The 24051-nt window shown below is 32.5% G+C and overlaps 1 protein-coding gene across 1 annotated transcript; it reads right to left on the bottom strand.

The window, feature by feature from the left end:
• Positions 1-13281: 13281 nt before the first annotated feature.
• On the bottom strand, positions 13282-16618 carry LOC110037188 (very-long-chain 3-oxoacyl-CoA reductase 1). The gene is made up of 3 exons (XM_020741775.1): positions 15879-16618; positions 15504-15573; positions 13282-13633 (listed from the first exon to the last, which is right to left on the bottom strand). The coding sequence occupies exons 1-3, from the start codon at positions 16517-16519 to the stop codon at positions 13376-13378; spliced, it is 969 nt and encodes a 322-aa protein (XP_020597434.1). The 5' UTR covers positions 16520-16618; the 3' UTR covers positions 13282-13375.
• Between the last annotated feature and the right edge of the window lie 7433 nt (positions 16619-24051).

The following is a 24051-nucleotide window of genomic DNA, read 5'->3' as shown; positions in this document are numbered from 1 at the left end:
AAGATCATCACAACTTCTTTAACATTCTCATGGCTCAACCAATTCAAATCACCATTTCACAAAATCTCAAAACAAGAAGAAAGATAGAGAAAAATACTGAGAACTCATGGAGAAGATACAACAAAACTTACAACTTATATATAAAAGCAAAGTCATACAAACTTCAATAAGTAAATACCACTTATCTCTAATTCCTCCACAAGCAAAGTCCTCGAAGTTCCTCTGAGTCTCTTCCTTTCTTTACAACACACAGAATTCCTCTTCGAAGCGACAAGGAGGAAGAAATCTCTCACTTTCCCTCCACTCTTACAATCTCTCGAAGAAATCCTCACAATTTAGACTCTCTACACTTTTTTCACCCTTCAATTTTGAGTCTCCCCCCTCCAGGAAATCTAGAGTCTCTTTAGAGTCCCCTCAATTTTTGGCCAAAATCTTCTTTTGAAGTTGTGGATGAGCTTTCCCAAGAGTTGTCTAAGCATCCCTTCAAAATCTGTCCTCATCACTCACCAAACGCCGAGGTGGTCATACCCGCTGAGCTCGCCGTCGGCGGCCTCGAGGGCGCCGTCGGAGGACCTTCTTAATGAATTAGATCTAGAGTCTAGGGAAAATCTCTCCGTCGGTGCCCTAGTTCAATTCTTCACATTTTGGTCCTTTTTGCTCCAAATTTGCTCTTTTTTGCATAATTCATCATTCCTGCAACAAAACATCAAAAATACCTTTCCTTGAAGTGTAATATCATCAAAAACAATATAAAATAGGTATGAAAATCTCAACATATTTTCCTCTGGTCGGTCATCCATGGGATTTGGTGCAAATAAATAAAGAAATATATTTCACTGGATGTAGAATTGAAAGATTTTAAGGTGACAGATTAGAATCCCCAATTTGGTTTAGTTATTGGAAACTAATTCGAGCATGTTAGCCCTAAGGTGAGGGAGTAGTGGGAGCTCTGGAGTGACAGCTAGTATCCTCTCAGTACTAACCACGAAATTAGGGACCAAACTCTGAATTAATCAATGTTCTTTATAGCACTCGGAAGAGGGTAGAGAATAGAATTGCTCTATTTGGCACAAAACAATTTTTAGATATATTTTTCAAATGATTTCAATTTCTTCACAAGCTATATTTTCATTGTAAAGGGGAAGGGTGTTTTCTCATACTTGAACTTTTTGTCGAAAAAAATCTTTGTTTTATTTCAGCAATTTTACTTTTGAAAGTTTAGCATCTAGTATAATTAAACTGTTGTAGTTGTACAGCTGCATATTTAGTAGCTTTTCACTTGAGTAGTTTAACTTCAAACTTCGTACTTTACTTTGTTTTTATTTTTATTTTAAGAGTAGAATATTAATAGCTAGCTTATATATATTTTCAGCTTCCCTGTGGGATCAATATCTAGGACTTCATTAGAGCCCTGTATTACTTGAACGATACGTATACTTACGTTATATGTAGAAGGGAATTGGGAGTTTAAAAGAGGTTTTAAAGATAAATTATTTTCATTAAAGTTACATTATTGTTTGGGTTACATTGCATACTTATTATTAATTTAATCCCAAGTTTCCGTGCATCGGCCCCCTCCTTTGATGGTCTATGTTTTCTTTAATAAAAATCTAAGTGGTGCATTGGTGTCTCTTCAAAATATGTCTCCATTCAATGAATCTTCTAGAAGTCCCCTCCTTTCAAAAGCCAATTAAATGAATTTGTGTCCATGAACTATTTCCCACATTTTTACCAAGATTTGTAAACACCTCTTCAAAAATTTATCCAAATTCAATGAATCATCAAATAACTACTTCTGACGCTTAAGCGGGGGTATCTGGTGCTTAGGCGTGACTCTCTCTGTTTAATGGGCGCATAAGCGCCAGTCCTGGTCGCTTAGGCGCCTTAGTTCATTTTTTCACTTTCTTCATTTTTGCTCCAAATTTGATTTTTTTCACTTTTTTATTATTTTTCATTCATTTGATTGTACCTGAATAAAAAAAAAACACACAAATACCTTTCACTAAAGTCATATCTCAAAAATAGGTTTAAAAATGCGTACAAAAAAAAATATATATTTTAGGTGTATCAAAATCCCCCAAAATTAAAATGTTACTTGTCCTCAAGTGACACTTCAATATTTTAAAAACTAAATAAGTAGATGATTTATATGAGTTTCTTTAGTAGTTTCTAAAATTTTGATATAGAAATATAGTAGTCCAATTTAGAAAAAATGTTAGTAAATGAGACCAACTTAGAGTTTAAGGATTTTTAATGTAAAGCAGTCTGAAAATATGAGTTCCTATCTAATTCAGAAATATTATAGATTTTATAAATATAGAGTTTAGGCATTCTATCATCTCCATTTAAAAATTTTTATCAAGCATAATTTTACTTACTATATTATATATTTAGGCTTAAGAGTTTCTTAAGTATTATACTTTAAAACGATCAGTTGTAGAACCAATTTTTGATTAGACACTAATCCTCAAGCTTCTCCTCCCTTTTTCAACTTTTCTTTTCTTTTTCTCTTTCTTTTTTTTTCTCTTTTTTTTTTCAGGCAAGGATTATTATATCTGGATAGGTCTTTTTTGATTTTGAGTTCCACTCTTCCTTTCCTAAAGCAAAGAGTTGATATATTTCTTTTACTTAAAAACATAATAATAGTTTTTAAAAATTATTTTCAATTAAAGAAATTTAAGTTTTGAAAATAAAGGTTTAATTACTCTACATTTTTCAAAAAAACAATTTCTCCTACTAAAGATAGTTACACAATATTTATCATATTCCATACTAAAAATTTTTAACTTTAAGTTTTTCTTCATTACTATAAATTTTAATTAAATTATCTTATTCATTTATATATTCAAAATTTTACTTCTTTAATATAACTTCATATACTTGATCATTTTTATTCAAATCAAAATCAAATTTATTTGAAGTATATTTGAGAAGAAATAAAGAAATAAATTTCAATTTTTTTAAAAAATTTTACATCCCCCCCCCCCCCCCCAAACTTAAATTATTAATAAAATAGAACATTTTGGCATCATGTATCAATTGACAGGAATGAAAACTAAAAATGACATACTACCAGAGATTTTTACATCCTAAATATACAAGTACAAAAAAATAAAAAAATAAAAAAATAGGAGTAAAAATTAATTTTTTATCAAATTTTAATTTACTTAACATAAAGAGATTCATTGGACTTCTATGCAGTGGAGGATAACATAAAAGCAAAAAAACACACTAACAAACATACACAACTGCAACATAAAGAAACTATCTGGTAGTAAATTGAAAAATTATGCATTAAGTTTTTAAGTAAAAGTTAGCAATACTCTAAACCTTCCTAAGATTCAGAATTAAGTTCAACACAGACTAATTAAAATACATTAAGTAATACAATTAACACAATTACTACAACAAAAACATAATAAATACTCACAAAAACATAAATACATCACACCGGTGTCTAACAAAATAAAACATAAACAAAACTAACAGTCTCAAAAAATACAACTCAAAAACACAACAAAAGTACAGTATAACTGCACCACAAACACTTCACAACTATATATAAAAAAAAAAACTAAATTAAACTACAGAACCAATCTAATCATCTTCTTCCTCAGCATCACTCTCATCATTATGCCAAGTAGTTGCAGGCCATATGATGGATGTCTTGGATATTGAGGGAAAACTACCCTCTGGTTACCTCTCATGAGTTTTTCCATAGGTGAGTGGAATTCTTCCTCATAATCACTACGTCACCTCATATGTCAATCAATATGCTCTACAAAGTTTTCTAAATTCAATGCCTTATCAGCAGCATAGTTAATATTGTCCAAAATCCTCTGCAATATTTGTGACTGAGAATTAGATCCAGAAGTCTGACCCTGTGATGTAGAAGCATGTGAAATGGAATCTCAAGATGTCGAAGTAGTTGAACTATTAGAAAATCCACCTCTCTAGCTAAAAATCAAATGATGTGAATAAGACTTCACATTCACATTAGCAATAGGCTTGAGTGGCTGCAATATCTCCTCCCAGCTATCAAATCTAACTCCAGCCTGCTCGTATAAATGAAAAGATCAAGGATGCAAATCCCAAACCTGTAGTAGTAGCAACAACGATAGAACTGGTAATAACACTAAGAGTCAAAGCTCCAATGTCGATGAGCTTGAACTGTTAAATACAATAGTTCAAAGTTGCTCAATCACGAGTCACTTCACTGAGATGATTGGTAGGCAGTAGAAGACCAGAAATGAAGTAGTGTCATGCCTTTGATGGGGCATCTAACCTCGAAGTGGGGAAGTTGACTCTTCTTTCATTAGAATTTTTCCATAATCCTCTTCCTCTAGTCAATGATGAAATAATCTCATCTAACTTCTCCTCAGTTAGACTATAGTTGGAATAAAAACATAAAGTGCTCGGCGAAAAATGATAAAACTGATTTATTACCTCAGGTGAGAAAGGCACCAGCTTTCCTCTAACCATGAATCCTTCTTCTTAAGCCTAGGGATGATTTGCATAAAACTCTCAAACAATAGAAATAACAGCCACAATAGAAAAACAACAAAATTGCTCTCACTAGCGATGAACAATCAATCTTCTACAGCTCCTCCTAGACTCTTGAAACAATGCTCAAGGATCAACTTTCTCAATTGCAGTGCATCACTATATTGATCCTGAGCTCTCGCACTAATAAACTTGCTTGAATCAAATTGGGCTTTTCCCTTGCTCTTCTTCATCCTTGGTGCCATTTCTAAAAATTATATAAAATTTATAATAAATCCCGAATTCAACTCTAAATCATCAAACTTAACCCCTCAAAGCTTAAACTACCAAATTTATGTACTTTCCATTGATTTTTCTCAAATATTCACCTTGAATAGTGATTTTTGGGTAGATCCATAATGTGCTCAAAATACATGGTGAAACTAAAAAATTTCTACATAGAAGTGAAACTCTTACCTCAAGAAGATCAAATCTAACAAATTTTCCTTCAAACCACCAAGAAATCTTCAAATTAAGGGATGCCCTAAGCTCAAAATCGTAAAACCTAGAGGAAGGGGACAACGTCGAGCGAAAGAAATGTAGATTTTTGGACCGATTTGTCACTTTAAATCGTTTGCAAACCAATTTACGTGAACTTGCACTTAAGCACAAATGTTTTGGCGCTTTAGCACCCATCTCTCAGTTTAGGCAACGCTTGAGCAAAGGGTCCTGGCGCTTAGGCACCAGCACACAAATTTTGATTTTTTGGTTTTAAGTAAAATGCACTTCTAGCCTAAGTCAACCAACCCTACAAGGTCTCATAACTCTTTAATAACTTTTTTATTTCCTTTCAACTCTTCTCTTTCTTAAGATTCACCAATCTTAACTAATTTGATTCAACAATAAATAACAAAAAAATTCACTCAAATAAACACTTAGCTTCATTCACGAACAATTGCAAATATTTTCAATACATAGATTCTCAATCCAAATACTCTTGGATGAGAAAATTCCTAACACCAACACTAGAAAATCTTAACATTAAAAACACACTAAACACTTAACATTAACAAACAAACACTAAACACACAAACACTAAATAAAGAACTTAGTTACACTGTCCATTTGGTGGAATGAATCCTGGCTTGGAATGTAAATCTGATAAAATGGACAGTGGTTAATAACTTTGGTTGAATCTTCTTCAATCCATTTGTTCTTTAGATACATAGCCTTGTCCGCTTCTTCTATCAAACTGGTATGGCTAAACTGCATCTTAAGTTGCCATCCCATATGTTCCAGTTGCATGTTAACTTCCATAGCTTTTGCTTAAGTTTAAGACACATCAGCCTCATTTTTAGAGATTTTCTCTGTTATTCCTTCAATACTAATGGCGAGGAAAATGTTGTATAACTCTTGCACACTCTAATTAACAAACTTCTTTCTCATTACTTTCTTCTTTTTCTTCAAATCATTCTCCCAAGATGACATCTTTCAAAACTCTCATTTCTCACTTAGAATATATGGTTATAGTTGAATTGTGGTATAGATCCTCACATAACCCTTCTATTTATAGGCTCTAAACCTCCCTATAAATCCTAGACACGTCTTAAAATTGCTATCCCACGTTAAAGCTAACCAAATTACAGTTGAAACTTTTAAAAACCAAAATTCACACATGTTTTTAAGTGCAACGCTTAAGTGCCGGATATTGGCGCTTAATCTCCAATGTTCAATTTAGTACAAGTCAACTTAACGTCTAAATACTCATTCTAGCATGTCTAAGTCATCTTTTAAGGTATTAGAATAATCACTAAATCATTATATATTCAAAGCACTATCAAAACTTTCTAAATTAAACACAACAACATAACATTCAAAACAAACACATCGATAACTATGGGTTGCCTCCCACACCTCCCACAAAGTGTTTACCCACAAAGTGTTTAGTTTAACGTCGTCAGCCTAACGTAACCAGTGCTTATTCTGGTTGACTCAACAGCATAAGATCTTTTAATTTAATTTGGTCACCTAACAAGTAGTGTTTTAGTATGTGACCATTCACTTTGAATATTTTATCAGTTTTAGGATCTTTGATATCCACAACTCCATAGGGATAAACTTTCATCACAACAAATGGGCCCAACCACCTAGACTTAAGTTTGCATGGAAATCATCTTAAACTTTCATGATTTTTCAAATATTCTTTTAATTTCACGTTTGGATAAGTCAACCAAACCACTTGTCTGAGGATGATAAGCAGTAGCAATTCGATGGTTAATATGATATTTCTTTAATAACTTCTCCATTATTGCATTTCTAAAATGACTTCCCCCACCAATTATGATCACTCTCGACATCCCAAATCTACAAAATATGTCTATTTTTAAAAACTTTACAACACTTTGAGCATCACATCAAGGTAAAGCAACAACTTCTATTCATTTGGATACATAATCTACTGCCAACAATATATATAAATTTCCAAAAGATGGTAGAAATGGTCCCATGAAATCTAATTCCCAAACATTAAATATTTCCACTTCTAATACATAGTTGAGGGGCATCTCATTCCTCCTAGAAATATTGCCTACTCATTGACATTGATCACAAGTTTTAATAAAAGCGTTAACATCTCTAAGGATTTTAGGCCAATTAAATCCAGATTGCAAAATTTTGTATGTTATTTTATCAACACCAAAATGTCTTCCAAAATGCAAATTATGACATTTTTGGATAATTTCATAAGTTTCTCTGAAAGCACAAATCTTTGAATAATAAGATTATTTCCTTGTTTATATTAAAATGGGTCATCCCAAAAATAAGTCTTAACTTTAAATAAAAATTTCCTCTTTTGTTGGTATGTCATTCCATAGGGTATAATATCACTAGCAATAAAACTCATAATGTTGGCATACCATGGAACACAACACTCATTAATATTGAACAATTCCTCATCTGTAAAATTTTCATTAATCTCTTTTTCAAAAGAGGGTGGTTTTTTTAATTCAAGCCTGGATAGATGATCAAAAATTTGATTCTCATCTCCCTTCCTATCTACTATCTCAAAATCAAATTCTTACAAAAGAATAATTCATCTTATAAGTCTTGGGTTTGCATCATTTTTTTCATTAAATACTATATAGCAGAATGATCAGTATGTACAATAAATTTAGTTCCAACTAAGTATGATCTAAATTTATCAAAAGCATATACTACTGCTAATAACTCTTTCTCTGTTGTTAACTCTTTCTCTAACTCTTTCTCTGTTGTGGTATAATTAATTTGAGTTTCATTAAGAGTTCTACTAGCATAGTAGATTAATTTGAAAATTTTATCACTCTTTTGTCCTAAAACAGCTCAAATTTGTGGTTAAAATTTTATCACTCAATATCTAAACTATATAAGACTTAAGTGCAAAAGTAAAGTTTAAGTTTCTAATGAGAAGCTAACAAAACAAGGTTTACTACACTGATCTCTAAATTTCAAAGTTAAATCTAATGTGAGCAAGCTAAGGTTTATAACTAAGGTTTCAAATTTAAGAAAGTATCTTTCCCTTTTACAATGAGGTTATAGTTAGTGAAGAATCAAAATTATCATAAATTGTATGTGTCAAATAAGAGCAAAAATATTCTTTAATCCTATTACGAGTCGACAAAGAATATTGGCTAATCCATAGTTTAATCCCTAAATTTGTGGTTAAGCTAGGAAGATACAAGCTCTCACTCTTGAGTTCCCACACTCCCCTCACCTGCGGTCTAACATCTCACTTTAGTTTCCAAACACCTGTACCAAATTGAGTATTTTCAGTCTGTCACTTTAAAAATCTTCAATTCTACGCCCATCAAAGTATATTTTCATATTTGTTTGCACTTAATCCCATGGATTACATTGTCATCCATGAAATTAAATGTGATTCTTACTTGGTTGTTGAATGCATAGCCCTCTTGGATCATACATTTTAACAACATATTTTAACAAATCATTTGGCTAGATCAATAAGTAAATTAAGTTCAAAGTTTAAATCATCACACTTAAGGATTTAAGATCACTTCCAACCAAATACTATTCTTTGCATAACTATATTTTAATGTAAAAGGAAAGGAAAAATAAACTACTCAGAATTCATGAGGAAAATACAACAAAACATGAATTTATATATATATAAACAAGTTTACACAACATTAAAGTAAAGTAAAACAACTTATCCTAATCTCCTCCTTAGCAAATCCCTTGGAGTTACTTTGAATCACTCTCTCTTCTTAGAATCACTCAATTCTCTCTTAGATATGTAAAAAATAATAAATCTCTCACTTTCTCTCTTCTCTTACAACTCTTAGAGAAAAACTCTCCTAAATCTCTCTCAAACCCTAGTAATAGATTTTTGCCCACTTCTTTTTTCTTAGTTCGCCACCCATTTCAATCCAAAATGAGTGTTTAATAAGGGATGGCCAAAATTCCAAGAGTCTTCATAGGCATCTCTTCAAAACTTCTCTAAATTCAATGTATTTGGAGGAATAATCACTTCTGGCGCCGTTTCGTTTCTGTTTAGTATCTTCTCTGGAAAGTGGCGTCATTCTGGCACCAGTTCAATTTTTCTTAAAATGCATCCTTTTGACTCCAAATTCCATCATTTTTGCTTTCTTTAAGCCCAAATGCCTAAATTGAGTAAACCTGTAACAAAATATAAAAATATACTTCTTTAAAGTGTAATATCACTAAATATAAATATTAAATGTATAAATAAAATCGAACATTTTTTAGGTGTATAAATAAATGGCTCCTAGGTGCTAGTATATATCGTTATGGCTTCAGGTTCTCTATTTGTTGGACATCAACTGGCACCTAAGTTCCCATCTGCAGTGCCATGACGACATGGCTTGGTGTCAAGGCGCCAGCCTGCTGTCGATCCATTTGCCTCCTTTTCACTCTATTTTTGCTCCAATTTGCTTCAAATATCCTACCTTTTGTATATGTAACAAAAATATGGAAAAAACTTCCTTTAATGTGAAATTTCATAAAAAATAAGTGTTAAATATCAAGGAAAAATAACATGCTACATGACATGTCAGTAGGTTCAGGATGGGCCGCTGATACACCTAAAATATATAGTGTATTTATATACATTTTTATACCTATTTTTTGAGATATTGCGCTTTAATGAAAGGTATTTATGTATTGTTCTTGTAGGTACAATCAAATATATGAAAATGCTAAAAGGAGTGAAAAAGAATCAAATTTGGAGCAAAAATGAAGAAATGTGCAAAAATGAACTGAGGCTCCTAAGCGCCTAGGATTGGCGCCTAAGCGCCAGATGATCCACGCCTAAGCGCCAAGTACCTCGTGCTTAAGCGCCAAAGTTACTTACTTGAAGAAATATTAAATTGGAGCGGAATTTTGAAGAGGTGTTTGAAGCAACCCTTGATAAAAATGTAGGAAATAGCCCATGGACACAAAAATTCATTCAAATGGCTTATGGAGGCAACTTCTAGAAGACTCATTGAATGGAGACAGCTTTTCGAAGAGACACCAAGGCACCCCTTGGATTTTTATAATAAAAGACTTAGATTTTCCAAGAAAGGGGGTCAGAAACCATCCACCAAAGACAGCCACCATCGCCACCGCCGCCGGCCACCTTTATTTTATTTTATTTTATTTTGAGTGTTAGTTTGTATTGAGAGAGAAGGAAGAGAATTCAAAGGAACTTCAAGACGTGGAGAGAATTTGAGATAAGTGTTTATCTTTGTGACTACACTTAGTTTTTAATTTAGATTTCTTGTTTTTGTGCTTGATTTTTACTTTTAAACTCATGTGTGGTTGTGTTTTCTCTATGAATTCTGAGTAGTTTCTTTATCTGTTTCCTTAAATTGATAAGTGATTAAATTGATAAGTGATTAAATGCATTAAATGCTTAAAGGAAGTTGTGTGAAGTATTAGTCTTCAATGTTGGAAGAATCTATGATGATTCAAGACCTTGCACTTCATTTACTTCTTGATTTGACCAATCAAGATGTTAAAACCTGTTGTAAGAATATATAAGATTTGAGATGGTATTGTTTCAGTCAACAAATGGTTAAAATCACATATTGATTTCATGAATGAGAATGTAGTTCATGGGGTTGAGTGCAAATAAATAGGGAAAAATATTTTCAATACTGTAGAACTAGAGGACTTTAGAGTGACAAACTAAAGCCCCCGATTTGATTTATAGTTTTAGGTTTTGATAAGAGATGTTAGCCCCTAGGTGGAGGGAGAAGAGGGAACTCTAGAATGAGAGCTAGTAACTTCCCTGCCTAGCCGGTCTTCAAGACTATTAAAACTATAGACTAGCCAATGTTCTTTATAGCATCTAATAAGGGTAAAGAATATTATTGCTCATATTTGGCACAACACATTTATCCACAACTCACAACTGAATTTCTATATTTATCACTAATTCATGATAAGGAAAAAGGAAAAAGATATTTTACATACATATATTGCCTTCATCTTGCAAGTATTTTAATTAAGTTAATTAGTTGCTCAATTTATTTTCAATTATAAAAAATCAATCAAAGAATCGAACTTTCATTTCTATTATAGCATCTTAATTCTGAGTAAGAATATATATTGCTAAGTATTTTGTTATTTAAATCCAATCCTCCTTGTGGGTTCGATATTCGGGACTTAATCAAAAAGTTCTATATTACTTGATAACGATACATATACTTGCGTAGTATCCCATATTGAAATATTATAACTGCATTCTTATTTGCTTCATGGTGAAAAATTTACCTAGTCTTTGCTTTGGATCAAGTTTTGGTGCTGTTACAAATTAATAATAACTATTAGAAAAATTAATCATATAATCACATACATCGCATTTTACATCTATCTATATAGAATGTCGGGATTAGCCGTGCATTCAAAAAATGCTTAATTTATTTTTTTAATTAGTGGGACCCACATTTACACGGGGCATTTTTTTATTGGTGGTTGGACGAAAATTTGCATCTGGTCTCCAAACGCAATAATTTTCCCCGGTGGGGCATTTGGATTCGGTGTTTTTATTTTTCTGAAGTAATGTTACCTCATGATATGGTTTGTTTTTTTGAATAAATATTACCTCGCTAATTGTATAAAGATATCAGATTGGATCCTGCTACCCCAAAAACAAAAGAGGGGGTTTGAGTTGAAAGAATGACCTGGCCAAAATAATTATTACTATAATAATTTATTATTTATCAACCTCATTTTACTGCCTTCCTTTTAGAGCTAGAGTTTTGGCAAAAGAGTTTCAATCCCTTCCGTTTCACCTCACCAGCTACCTCTGTGTCCTGTTAAGGTTTTAAGACTATAATTTTATTTATTAGGCTACTTTTTTTTTTCTAAAATTTTATCACGTTATGGTTTGGGTTATACTTATCTATGTATGTATGCATATCAGAATACCCCACTTACGAGCTTTAGACCTCTCTTATGAACATTGGAATACCTCTCATATGGGTTGTGGACCTCATGAACTTTGACTTTGTTAACTCAGGGTGTGTTTAGGGCAACAGTGCACCACACATTATATTGTTTGCTAGAAATACGTTTTGCATGCTTTTTTAAAAAGATGCGGTGAGAAAGTGTATTTTGCAACCGGACCTGACTAAGTACAGTGGCTTCACGAGAATTAAGGTCTATCTTTTTTGAAAATAATAAAAAAATTATAATAGCCATTGCAATTTTTTGAAAAAATACTTTCTTCTACAGTAGCTTCATAGATTCTTCTTGAAACAACTTCAACTGTCCAAAATAGGCCCTCAATCTTCATTGTGCATGTTAGCAGTTTTTCTCTATTTATGTATTGTGCAACATACATGATCCCTCAAATATATCTTATTTTCTTCTATGGCACAATTGATAATGGTCTTGATGATTGTGTTTTTGTGGGTTCTGATTCTTTTAATTTATATTATAGGATACTCATGCTCTAAGTTTGTAACTTCATTAGTTATTTTTGGTGAATCCAAAGTGTTAATGTGATGATCTTAGACTGTTTGCCTTCTTACTTGCTATATTATCTTAGCACAAGGGTGAGTCTTTCTTTTGGATTACCATTGATTTAATCGCCATTGTGATCCAAGATGATGATCTTTTGATTTGTTGATTCATGTAGCCATTATGTTGAGGTGGAACATTTGGTAATCAATTTTTCCTCAATAGCTTTGATGCTTTCCCTCTCCTATCTATGCTCTTCTTTATCTTATATTTGCCAATTACTTCTTTTTGCTTTACCCTCATTTTTTTGGACCCAAACAGATTTGCTTGCTGGCATTTCTTTCATGTGGATATATTATTACTTTTTTTTACCTGTAATGCTCATCTTGGTGGAATACAAGCCTTGCAGGATGTTGACGACCAGATCTCACTGTACTACTATTTTTCTATTTATCAGTCTTAAACTGTAGCAAACATTCATTTATTTCTAGAATTATTTAATGATAAACACGCCAGTTGTAAAGCTATATTTTGGAATTACGTATTATATGTTCGCTCGAGGCAAAGCTTTGTAGGTAGTTGGAACTCGCAACTCTCAAACTCGAGCCCATGGAAACTAAAGCCATCAAAATTGATAAAATTTCAAAACCAAATTCTCAATTTCATAGGTTTCTTTTACATTGGTCAAATTCATGAAAATCACAATGCAAAAGAGCTGAATTTCTAATTTACCTTCATGAAACTAGGAACCATACATTCCAAATCCTATCGACATGATTGTTTATTAGAAGAAAACCACAACTGTAAAACCAGATTTCAAATTAAAGATCACAAATATAAAAGGCTGTAAAATCTAAACCAGTTGGGCAGTTATTCAAGCATTAAAACAAAAGCTGAGGTCGCCCTTTAACAGTTACAGTTATCCCTCAGGTTACTGGTGCTTCTTTGCCAATTCTTTTAGCAATCTTCCCTTGCGTATGTTGAGGCAAAAGCCAAGGCGCCATTTATCAACTACACCAACAGGCAAAATGGAGACCAGCGTCCATAACAGAGAATGAGGCCAGTATGGAGTGCATCTTGGCTCATAGCCTATCCACTGTAAGGCAGACTGAGCATACGTGTCAGCTGATGGCACGAAGAAGGAAGATCTCCGAATAGATGCCATCTTCGTTGCTACGTATAGGGGAACCTGAAGATGTAGAAAAGAGCAATTACAACTCTAATGTGGTTCCATTTACAAGGAAATCTATGAACAATTGACAAATTGATAATATATTTGGTTCTCAGTTTCTTTCGTGTATTTTATTGGAAGAAAGGTGACATGATCTTAATTATATATGATTGTCTTAAAGGTTGTTTCCATGACTTTTCAGGGAAACTTAAATCCAGCCAATGAATGAGAAATATGCTAGGTATGGCATCAGCTTTATTTTTATATTTATTAATGTCTGTTTATTGTATTTTTTAACTGATTTTATTTTAAACAAAATTGTTTTGTCGACATATAAACAAATCAAAATAAAAAACTGAAAACAAAACATTAGATGATACCAAAGAACCATTAATTTAGTTCATCGCTCTACGTGTTTGTAGATGCCGGTCGTAATTTCTCTCTGTAAGATGTTTCTATTAAAAGGTATGCTTAACTGGATAATTAACAACATCAGCTCCATGTTTATTGTCCCAAATTACTCTGTATTTCTTTATGTTTAGCAAAATAAATTGTTTTAGAAGCATGATATTTAGTGACAGGAGATGCAGGTCCTCCGCATCACCTTATATGGGAAATTTGGCACTAGGAAACGCAATCATAAGCTTTAATCAAATCAAACATTTTTAACAAGAACCTCTTGACAATAATATCCTTTGAAGTGATAAAATTAATAGTTCATCATGTATACTTTTTTAAATCCATATGTTTCATAGTCAAAGGTTTAGGAATAAAGTTTTCCTTTATTCAACCATTGTGTTCCATGTTTCATTCATTTCCATTTTGACTAGATTTTTGCCGTGCGCATGATCAGGAATTCTTAATTAATGACAAAGTACATAATTATACATACAAAGAGTAAGAAAATGGTGTTTGTACATAAACAAAGATTTCAAAAGAAAATTGAAATGCTAAATAATCTCATAATACCAGTAAGATAAAAAAAAGCTAGATTATTTCAAGTACAATTTTGCTTTCCAACTAATGAAAGATGGTTAGTATTTTTTTCTAGCAAGGAAAATATAGATTAGATAGTGAAATCACATTGCCAAGTTTTAATTAGTCAGATCCTTGCTCTTTTAAAAAGGACGAAAACTTGATGGATAAAATACATCTTGTATAAATTAACAAAGCTCATATTCCAAGTAAAAGAGAAAAAAGACGGCATTGCAATACATCTTTAAGGATGATGCTAGAAAACGAGCTGTATACAGCACCACTCAAACATCATGTTATTTCTCAAAAAAATGTGAAAAAACAGGTGTCGCGGACACGAGGTTTTATGGTTCAAAATCTAAAAATTTATTTTCGAGATTTATATGAAGGTCATGAAATCAGCAAGCTTATTTATTTTTCAATTATAGAGAATTTCTTTCTAAATATTTATCTTTGACTCTCACCAAGATATATAATTATGGTAGCTTTGACTCTCACTGTATGCCTATTGTAAAATGAACTGACAAACCGTGTTTAAACAACTCTCCTAGGTAATCATATCAATTAAACATTCATAGACACATTCAAATACATAAATTAGCATAGCGATCACTATTAGGCTATTGGATTAAATATAAATGAGAAATATCATATGTATACATTGAGCATGTGATAGACCTGTTAAACCATGAGCTGTCTATTTTGCTCCTGCAAATGAACTATGATACAAAAAAATATTGGCTCACATGGATGAAAAGATAGAATCATTCACAAGTGCAGTCATACTACACATAACATGATAGTAATGCGTGAAAAATATAAATGACAAAATCTGATATTTGAAAAGATATTAGCGTAGCCATAATAAAAGAGAAAAGGCTACATAGAGGGGATTTAAATGAAAGATACTTACTTGGCACTGCACATCAATTCCCTTATCTTTGACCTCAACATAAAGGCACTTCGAAAATTGATCAGCATACCTGCAATAAATATAACCTTCATTTAGAAACCTTTAAGAGATAAATACGCAACTTTCCCATGTCTTTTTTCCTTGATGCAACATAACTAATGCACATATACAAGGATCAAAAGCTCAGTCATATACGAACTGAAGCTAATCAGCAAGGAAAGTTGAAAAAACTCCGTTTAATCATTCCGCACATAATAACGTTTTCAAATTGCTTGGCATGGAATATCCAGCAAGAACCAACGTAAATTCCGATGAATAAAGAAAAAAACAAAATATCCAATAAAAGGGCAGTAAACGGGAGCAGAGAAAACTCACGCTTTACTGGCTGCATAGATGGCATAGAGCGGATCTGATGGAAGAACAGTAGAGGCCCCCGATCCAATATTCAAAACCGCGCCTCTCTTCCTCTCCACCATCCCCGGTAGCACTGCGTGAGTCACCCTCGTCAACCCCTCCACGTTTACTTTGATCAAATCCTTAATCAGATTCTCCTCCACTTCGTGCAAGTACTTGGCGAAAGGATACGACATTCCGGCGTTGTTAACGAGGATCCCGACATCCATCCCCTCGATGGCTTTTCTTAACCTGGCAACTCCCTCGACAAGACCACCGGCGAAGTCAATTTGCACGGTCTCAACCCTGGCATTGGGGTGCTTGTCGCGGATAGCGGCTGAGACGTTGACGAGCTTATCGGGGCTGCGGCCGACGAGGACAACGCCGAGGCCGCGCCGGACGAGTTGGAAGGCGAGGGCGCGGCCGATGCCATCGGTTGCGCCCGTGACGATGGCCCAGGAACCGTAGCGTTTGAGGTTCTTGCCAGGGCGAATGAAGCTGAAAAAGACCCAGCGGAGTGTGGCGACGGAAACCTTAATCAGAGAGAGGAGACCGAGGAATGAGAGGGCGAGGATCCAGGCCGGATGCTCCTTGATGGAGGCGAGGCAAACAGAAAGCTCCATCTCCTGGCAGCAGTGAAAGAGATATCGGGGGAGCTGAAAAGAGTAGTTGCCCGGGTGCAATTTTATAGAGATCGGCTAAAGAGAGGGAATACAGGGGATTTTGATTTCAATGTGGATGGTTTGAGTAGACCAGTTAAAGAGGCGACGCGGCTAGTTTCGTATTTGGAATGAAACCATGCTACTGCTCAACGGTTCTCAACGGCAAGATAACTAATATCCTGAGTACTACTTGTATTGTACCAAACGCTACCTAAATTCTAATAGAAAAATAAATAATTTTATTGAAAGTAAATAAACGATTAAAATTAATACATTTGAAATGAAAAATACAATTACACAAAACAAAAAAATACAACTAAAGTGTATCCCAAAAGGTGGCGGAGGTTGGTTAAGTGGATCGGAATGGCTGGCGGGTGTGACAGCAACAAAAGTAAGATGGTGATAGTGAGGGGGATGTATGGCGAGGATAGCAAGTATGGTTGTTGTCCTGGATGGTGGCAACATGGAGTTTGGGTGGGTAGCAGAGGAACAATAGGAAGGTGTTCCCTGTTGTCTGCAGCGACATGATAGGAGAGCTAGAACAACAGAAACAACGGACAATTTGGGAAGTGGCAATACTGGAAGGGAGGGGGAGGCGATTGAGAGGTTAGAAGTTGCAGGAATACAAGGCAAAATGGTTTATGAGTGGCAGTACTGGAATATGATGGTTGGATAGCAGTGGTGGTTATTTTGGTGAGCTAGAATTGCTGGGGTAACAAAACGGTGGACGAGAAAGCAATAGTGATGGCTAAAACAATAGAAAAAGGATCCTGAATGTTGTCATGAGTGGATCAAACAATGAAGGGTATTAGGGAGTGACCTGAGGAGGATTTGGAAGGGGATAAAGAAGATACACTCCACCTAGAGACTAAGAAACAGTCGATGCACCATCTAGAACCCTAGGATATATAACTCAAAGGGAAGAAGAAATGTTGTTAGCTACACCGATACCAAACACAAAAAAAACTGACTTCCAAACCTTAATACAACATATATATAGGAAATGACTAAAAAGAAATGACGGATAATAGGAAAGAAAGCATACTAAAGGAAAATGAGATTATTTTGACGTGTCTCTCGTGATAACTAATCTTACGGTATAGTACCAACTACAACACTATTGCAATTTATTGTGGTAAGCTCCCATGTCAACCATACTTTTCCTTGTTCTTATGCTCCCCCTCCCCTCAAATCTCCCCTCACCCCTCTCCCCTCTCCCCTTGACTTCCAATATGAGGCACCCTCCCCTTATTAATTAGAAATTTTTTTTCCCATCTCTTCTTCTAACCCCTCTACCTTTAATCTTTTTCTAATCCTGGACACCATCCAACCAAAATTTATTAATACCTGAAGTAGAAAAATTGGTGGGCTATGAGGCGAGTAAGGCGTCGTTCTATGATAATCTCATTTAAAGTTTTAACAAGTTGTAAAAACTGTGACGTATTGTTGAGCTTATATCTCTTGTGGAAAGAATTTTTGTATTTAAGTTAACTCATGTTTAAACTTTTGGATGCTTTTGATGGTAGACAACATTTTGTTGGTAGCCAATTTTTTTTTTTAAATGGACTCCTAATTTTATGCTTGTAAAGGAAAACACCAAAAAATTTCTCATCTAGGTTACATTTTCTAATCTCCTCTTTATTGTTGGTTGGAAACTTACATTTCTAAATTTACTAGTAACATAAAAATTTATATTGTTGTAATTCCACTCACAACGAAAGGTACCGGGCTAATATTTGAGAGATTTAGCATCCAAATCCCCATTGAATTTGTCCTTCCTAACGATATGAGCATCTCTAAAGAAGGCCAAGATATCCAACAACAACTCTTGTCTGAGTGGAATCATTCATAATGTAATCATTTGTGACATCTTTGCACATTTATCTATTGCTTGCCCCAAATCCCCAAACTACAAGCCACCCTCCTCTACTCACTTATATTGCAGCCAAAGTCAATCATAGTTTGGGAGTAGGCCTCCTACTTCTAGAAGCCTCAACAAGCTCCATAATGCTCCATCCTATCTAATTTCCTTCATAATGCTCCCTCTTATCTTCCACTACCCTTGATTTTAATATTCTTGCTTCCTCTCCCTCTAGTGGCAATTCTCTCACTAATGGATCCTCATTGAAACTCTAGAGGAGTCCTTTATTCTACATGATAGTCATTTCCTTTACCTTGACCAAAATACTTTGTGATTAATTCCACTTCCGCACTCAATCTAGCTTCTATCCCGATAGACATGTCAAATTTCACACCCCATGTTCGGAAGTCAGTAAATCCTGACAAAGCAAGACATGATGAAATGAGTTAAACATATTTTATATTCTAAAAATAAAGAGTGTATAAAAATAATAAAAGATCTAAATAAGAAAACATTAACTTTATTTCATAAACATAAAACTGATTAAATCAAAACTAAAATGACAACATATAATCATTACCGAGACCCAAAAAAAATATAATGGCTAAAAAACATATTGAAAAAATTATCGAGATGGGAAATTTAAAATTGCAAAGTTTGCTCCAGTGGAGACAATCCTACTAGTGGTTGGATAAAACATGTTTTGCAAAATATTAAGAAATGAGTTTAACAATCAAACTCAATAAAAAAATAACTATTTCTTAAAGTATAAATGACAAGGAAAATAGGGCATGTAAAATAAACAAAAAAAAATGGAAAAGTAATATATGCATATATAACGTCTTAGACAATAACACTCGAATATGTTTATTTATAATAATAAAATATCCAATCATTTTGAATCAAGTTATTTATCATTCAATTTTAATTTATATTTATATAGTCAATTTTAACATACCCCTTGAAACCATAAAGGTCAACACATCCCAAGAGAACTCAGTGATTTTCTATCGAGCATCACCTCATGAGTCCCCCAATTCAAATAGCTAGTATTCAAAAGAGTTTCACCAATCTAGATATGATATCACACACACAAGCAAACCATTTTCTCATAAAGTACAATATATAAGAAGTATGTTATTCCCTGCAGGTTAATGATATGAATTTACGTGTCATTTCATAAAGATAAAGTGCAGAAAAAGAAAATAGTATAATTACAAGATTTATTCACCTTTTCAAGCATTTTGCACGATAAGTGTTAGGACATTAGTGATTTCAACATGAGCAGTACTTGAAGTATATAACAATTGTAAAATAATATTTCTAATTAAAGTGGCAAAAGCATAACTAGCAATCTTATAAATTACATATGAACCTAGTAAGAACATTAAGAATAACGCTTTTAACTAAGAAGTCTATGTTTTCCCAATAATAAAAGAAGTTACTTACCTCGAGGTGATAGGCACAATGATTTTACGTGTACAATTGTTGAATTAGTAATCCTAAACTATTTAAGAAATAAAATATAAATAATTTTGCAATTAAATGTATTTATTCATTAAATTAGGTGTAATCTAATTGAAAGTTATTATTATTATTATTATTATTATTAATATCAAGGTTTAAAAAATTAGGCCGAACCCGCCGACTCAGCCGGTTCGACCATGAATCAACCAATTGTCCAGTTCTGAGCAGGCTAAAAACCATTTCTGCATCAGACCAGACATAACCGAACTGAACCATCAGTTCAACTGAAGAACCGTCGAATAGGGTGTGGTTCAAATGAATTTCTTTTACATTTATTTTTTATTTTTTTTAAAAATTCATTACCAAAAATTTGAAATTGTATGATATGTAGAAATTTTTCAAGAAATCCATTGAAAACCAAGTCTTTCATTTTATAGAGATCTGAAGAATTTCTAAAGGCAAAACTATGAATGTGGAGTAGTGACAGCTAAATTTTAGGAATTTTGTATTTTTTATATTTTTAGGAATATTTACGCTTAAAAAAACACTAAAATCTTATTTATTTATATATATGACGCCCAAGCCTTTGTATTTCTTATATTCTTAGGAATATTTATATGCATGCCACACAAATCACATTTATTTACATATCTAACGCCTAAGCTTTCCTATTTTTTTAATATTTTTAGGATAATTTACATGCATACCAATAAAATCTTATTTATTTACATATCTAACACCTAAACTTGTACCTTTTTTATTTTTTAGGAATATTTACATGCAAACCACCCAAATCATATTTAGTTACATATCCAACACCTAAACTTGTATTTTTTTTTAATATATCACATAAATAATTTTTAAAAAATTAAAAATTTTAGCATTTACGTGCATAACAGTCAAATCTTATTTATTTACATATCCAACACCTAAACTCGCATTTTTTTTTCAATATTTTTAGGAATATTTACATGCATACCACTCAAATCTTTTTTATTTACATGTCTAACACCTAAACTTGTATTTTTTTTTATAAATACTCCTCTTAAATATTTTTTTTTAAAAAAACTTAGCATTTACATGTATACCACTTAAATCTAACTTATTTACATATCTAACACCTAAACTTCTATTTTTTATATTTTTGGGAATATTTACATGCATACCCCTCAAATTTTATTTATTTACATATCTAACACCTTAACTTGTATATTTTATATTTGAAGGAATATTTGCATGCATGCCACTCAAATCTTTGTTATTTACATATCTAACACCTATATTTGTGTTTTAATAAATATACCACCTAAATAATTTTAAAAATAAAAAAAATTAGCATTTGTTTAATGCATATAAAAAAATTAATATAAAAAGATATAAATAAGTATTATTTATTTATTTATTTGGAGTCAAACAAGCCAAACACGAACGAAAAAATATTATTCGTGTTCAGCTCTTTTATAAATCAAGACAAAAAATATTTGTATTATTAATTTTTTTTATTATTATTGTATCATATAGGTCATATTTAATTATTTTATATATTCATTATGTTATTCGGTTCAACCCCGGTCAAACCATTGAACCTTGAGCAATTTCTTCTTTTGGTTTAATGTCTGGTCCGATTTTCACAACCTTGATTATTATTATTATTATTATTATTATTATTAGGGTTTAGGGTTATTATTATTATTATTATTATTATTATTATTATTATTATTATTATTATATTTAAAAAAAATTATGAACCTAATTAAAATTAACTTTAACTAAACTAATCAATATAATGTTTTTACTATATACATATGAAGCTATATATAAAATTATGATAATACTATATCAAAAAAATTATTAAGGGAAGGAAGGGGAGGAAGCATCACCTTCCTTAGGTCTCTAATAGGAGTGAAGCAGAAGAAGTAAAGTAGAGTTTTGATGGCCTTAACACACCGCAATCCCACTATTGCCTTTCTAACTAGCTCTAATCGTGATTGTATCATCTGATATGATGTTTTAAAAATTATATTGATCTCTAAATCTAGTTCTATGGTGAATTCAATCTCATGATCTAGTAAGAAGTCAATCCTTAGGAAATACATTAACAAATTCTTGAACCACTAAACACCACTTATGCTAACACTAGAATTTTTGGAATCTATCACATGAGCTAGATAATCAACTTACTCATGGGAGATCAACTTATAAGCATTAACTATCAAAATTAGACTAGAAATACTTCATCTACTACCCATAAATAAAAAAAAGAACTAAGCCAAGTATGCAAAAATTCACCCATTTCTTACAAAAATATAATTACACGATATATAGATAGTACGCCTATTCTCAAAATCTCATCAAAATCAACTAGTGATAATACTATAAGGGTAGCAGACATATGTATGTCATTGATAATAATGTCATAATCATGAATACTTTGAGTAACGATCACTTGTAGGCCAAATGTTATAGTGATTGATAGACTTGATTGTAATGAAGAAATCAATGCACCAAATATAAATTTATTTAATATGAATGAATGAGTTACCCTAGAGTTAAATTCTTCCCTGATCAGCTGCTTTAAAATAAAGATAATACATGTCATCATACTAGAAGCTTCACGAGCTTCTTCATATATCATAAGAAATATTCATGTTGAAATCACATGTCTGGGCTGCTTTGGAGCAAGTGATCATTGATATTGCTACTCGAATATTGAAGGGTTTTGATATGTAAGTGGGGGTGATTGGGGTTATTGTTACTATTGGTACTATGATGTAGTATTTGTATCTTTATCTCTAAGTCTTGTAATTTGGATTTAAGTTATATAAATATGATTTGTTTTTTTCCCCATGCGTTACTAGTAGTTTTCTCTCTTTCTCCCTGCAATATGAAGTAATCAAGTAAGTGATTTTGATTTTGTTTAGAACTTCTTTTATTCCTAAAAATTGTGATGATATTTTTACCGGATCTTTATTTACTTTACAAATTGGCCACTTGTATTGTTAAAATTTGTTGAGGAAACTTATAGAATCGAGAGGGCTAAGATTTCTTAACTTGTAAGTATCACATTTCACCTTAGAAAGAGCAGTGGCGATCACCAAAGAGGGGGTGCAAATAGATGAGGAGAAAAGATTTGATGAGTGTAGAATTGATGTTTCTAGAGTGATAGGCTAGATTCTATTATCAATTTGCTCTAGGGATTGGAACTAAGGGTCACTGGTAGGTCCTATAGAGATAGCACAATGGGTAATCTGGGAGTGAGAGATTAGAACCTACCCAACACTACCATACATGCAGACACCAACTTTAGATTATTCTATGTTCTTTACACAATCAAAAGAAGAAAGAATAAATATGCTTCTATTTATCACAATGCCACATTTAGCTTCCAAACAAATTTGAAATCCTACACTGATTATGAATTATTTGCAAGGAGAAAGTCTCTTTTTATATATTTTATAAATTCTTTACATTTAGATTTACTTGCATTTTGTAGAAATTAGTAAACTTAATTTTCTTCTTTAGATAGTTGCTACAGTCTTAAGTAAAGTTTTCTTAAAGTTAAAATTCTTGTATTTCATTTCTTTACTTTTTGTTAGTGTTTTCCTTATGAGATCGATACAGGGGGTTTTAAGAAAAACTTTATATTACTTGAAATGATACATATACTTGCGTAGTACCCCGAGAAAGAGAACTATTTCTTTAAAATTTATCATATTACACTTGTTTTAACTAGACGCTAAATATAATTTGGGTCAAGTTTTTGGCTTATTAGGGAATATAAATATCTGCGTAATTTCAGGTCGGGTTAGGTTGCCTCAGCACATGATCCGTTGTACTACATTTCAGAAAAGATCACCTCTTTTGCTTCAACATGTATTGTGTGATGGGTAAAAAGCCACAGGGCCATGCATTGGTCCAAATTGTAACGAACAAAGAACGATACAAAGAAAAATTTGAGAAATAATGAAATTAAAATTCGAAGTTAAAGATAATGACCAAATTTGAAAAAAAATCTTAATAATAAGAGAAAATGATAAAAATAATAAACAAATTTACCCGAAACTCTACACTTCACGACACAAATTTCACGTTCTTCGCACAAATTTCCACAACTTTCATTCTCACAAGATTTCACACTCTACACAAGATGCCACAATATTTCCAC

This window comes from Phalaenopsis equestris, unplaced genomic scaffold (genome assembly GCF_001263595.1).
Source record: "Phalaenopsis equestris unplaced genomic scaffold, ASM126359v1 Scaffold216576, whole genome shotgun sequence".
In the NCBI taxonomy this organism is placed as follows: Eukaryota; Viridiplantae; Streptophyta; class Magnoliopsida; order Asparagales; family Orchidaceae; genus Phalaenopsis; species Phalaenopsis equestris.
The sequence above is the reverse complement of the archived record's forward strand: the minus strand, read 5'-3'. Positions and strand labels throughout refer to the sequence as shown.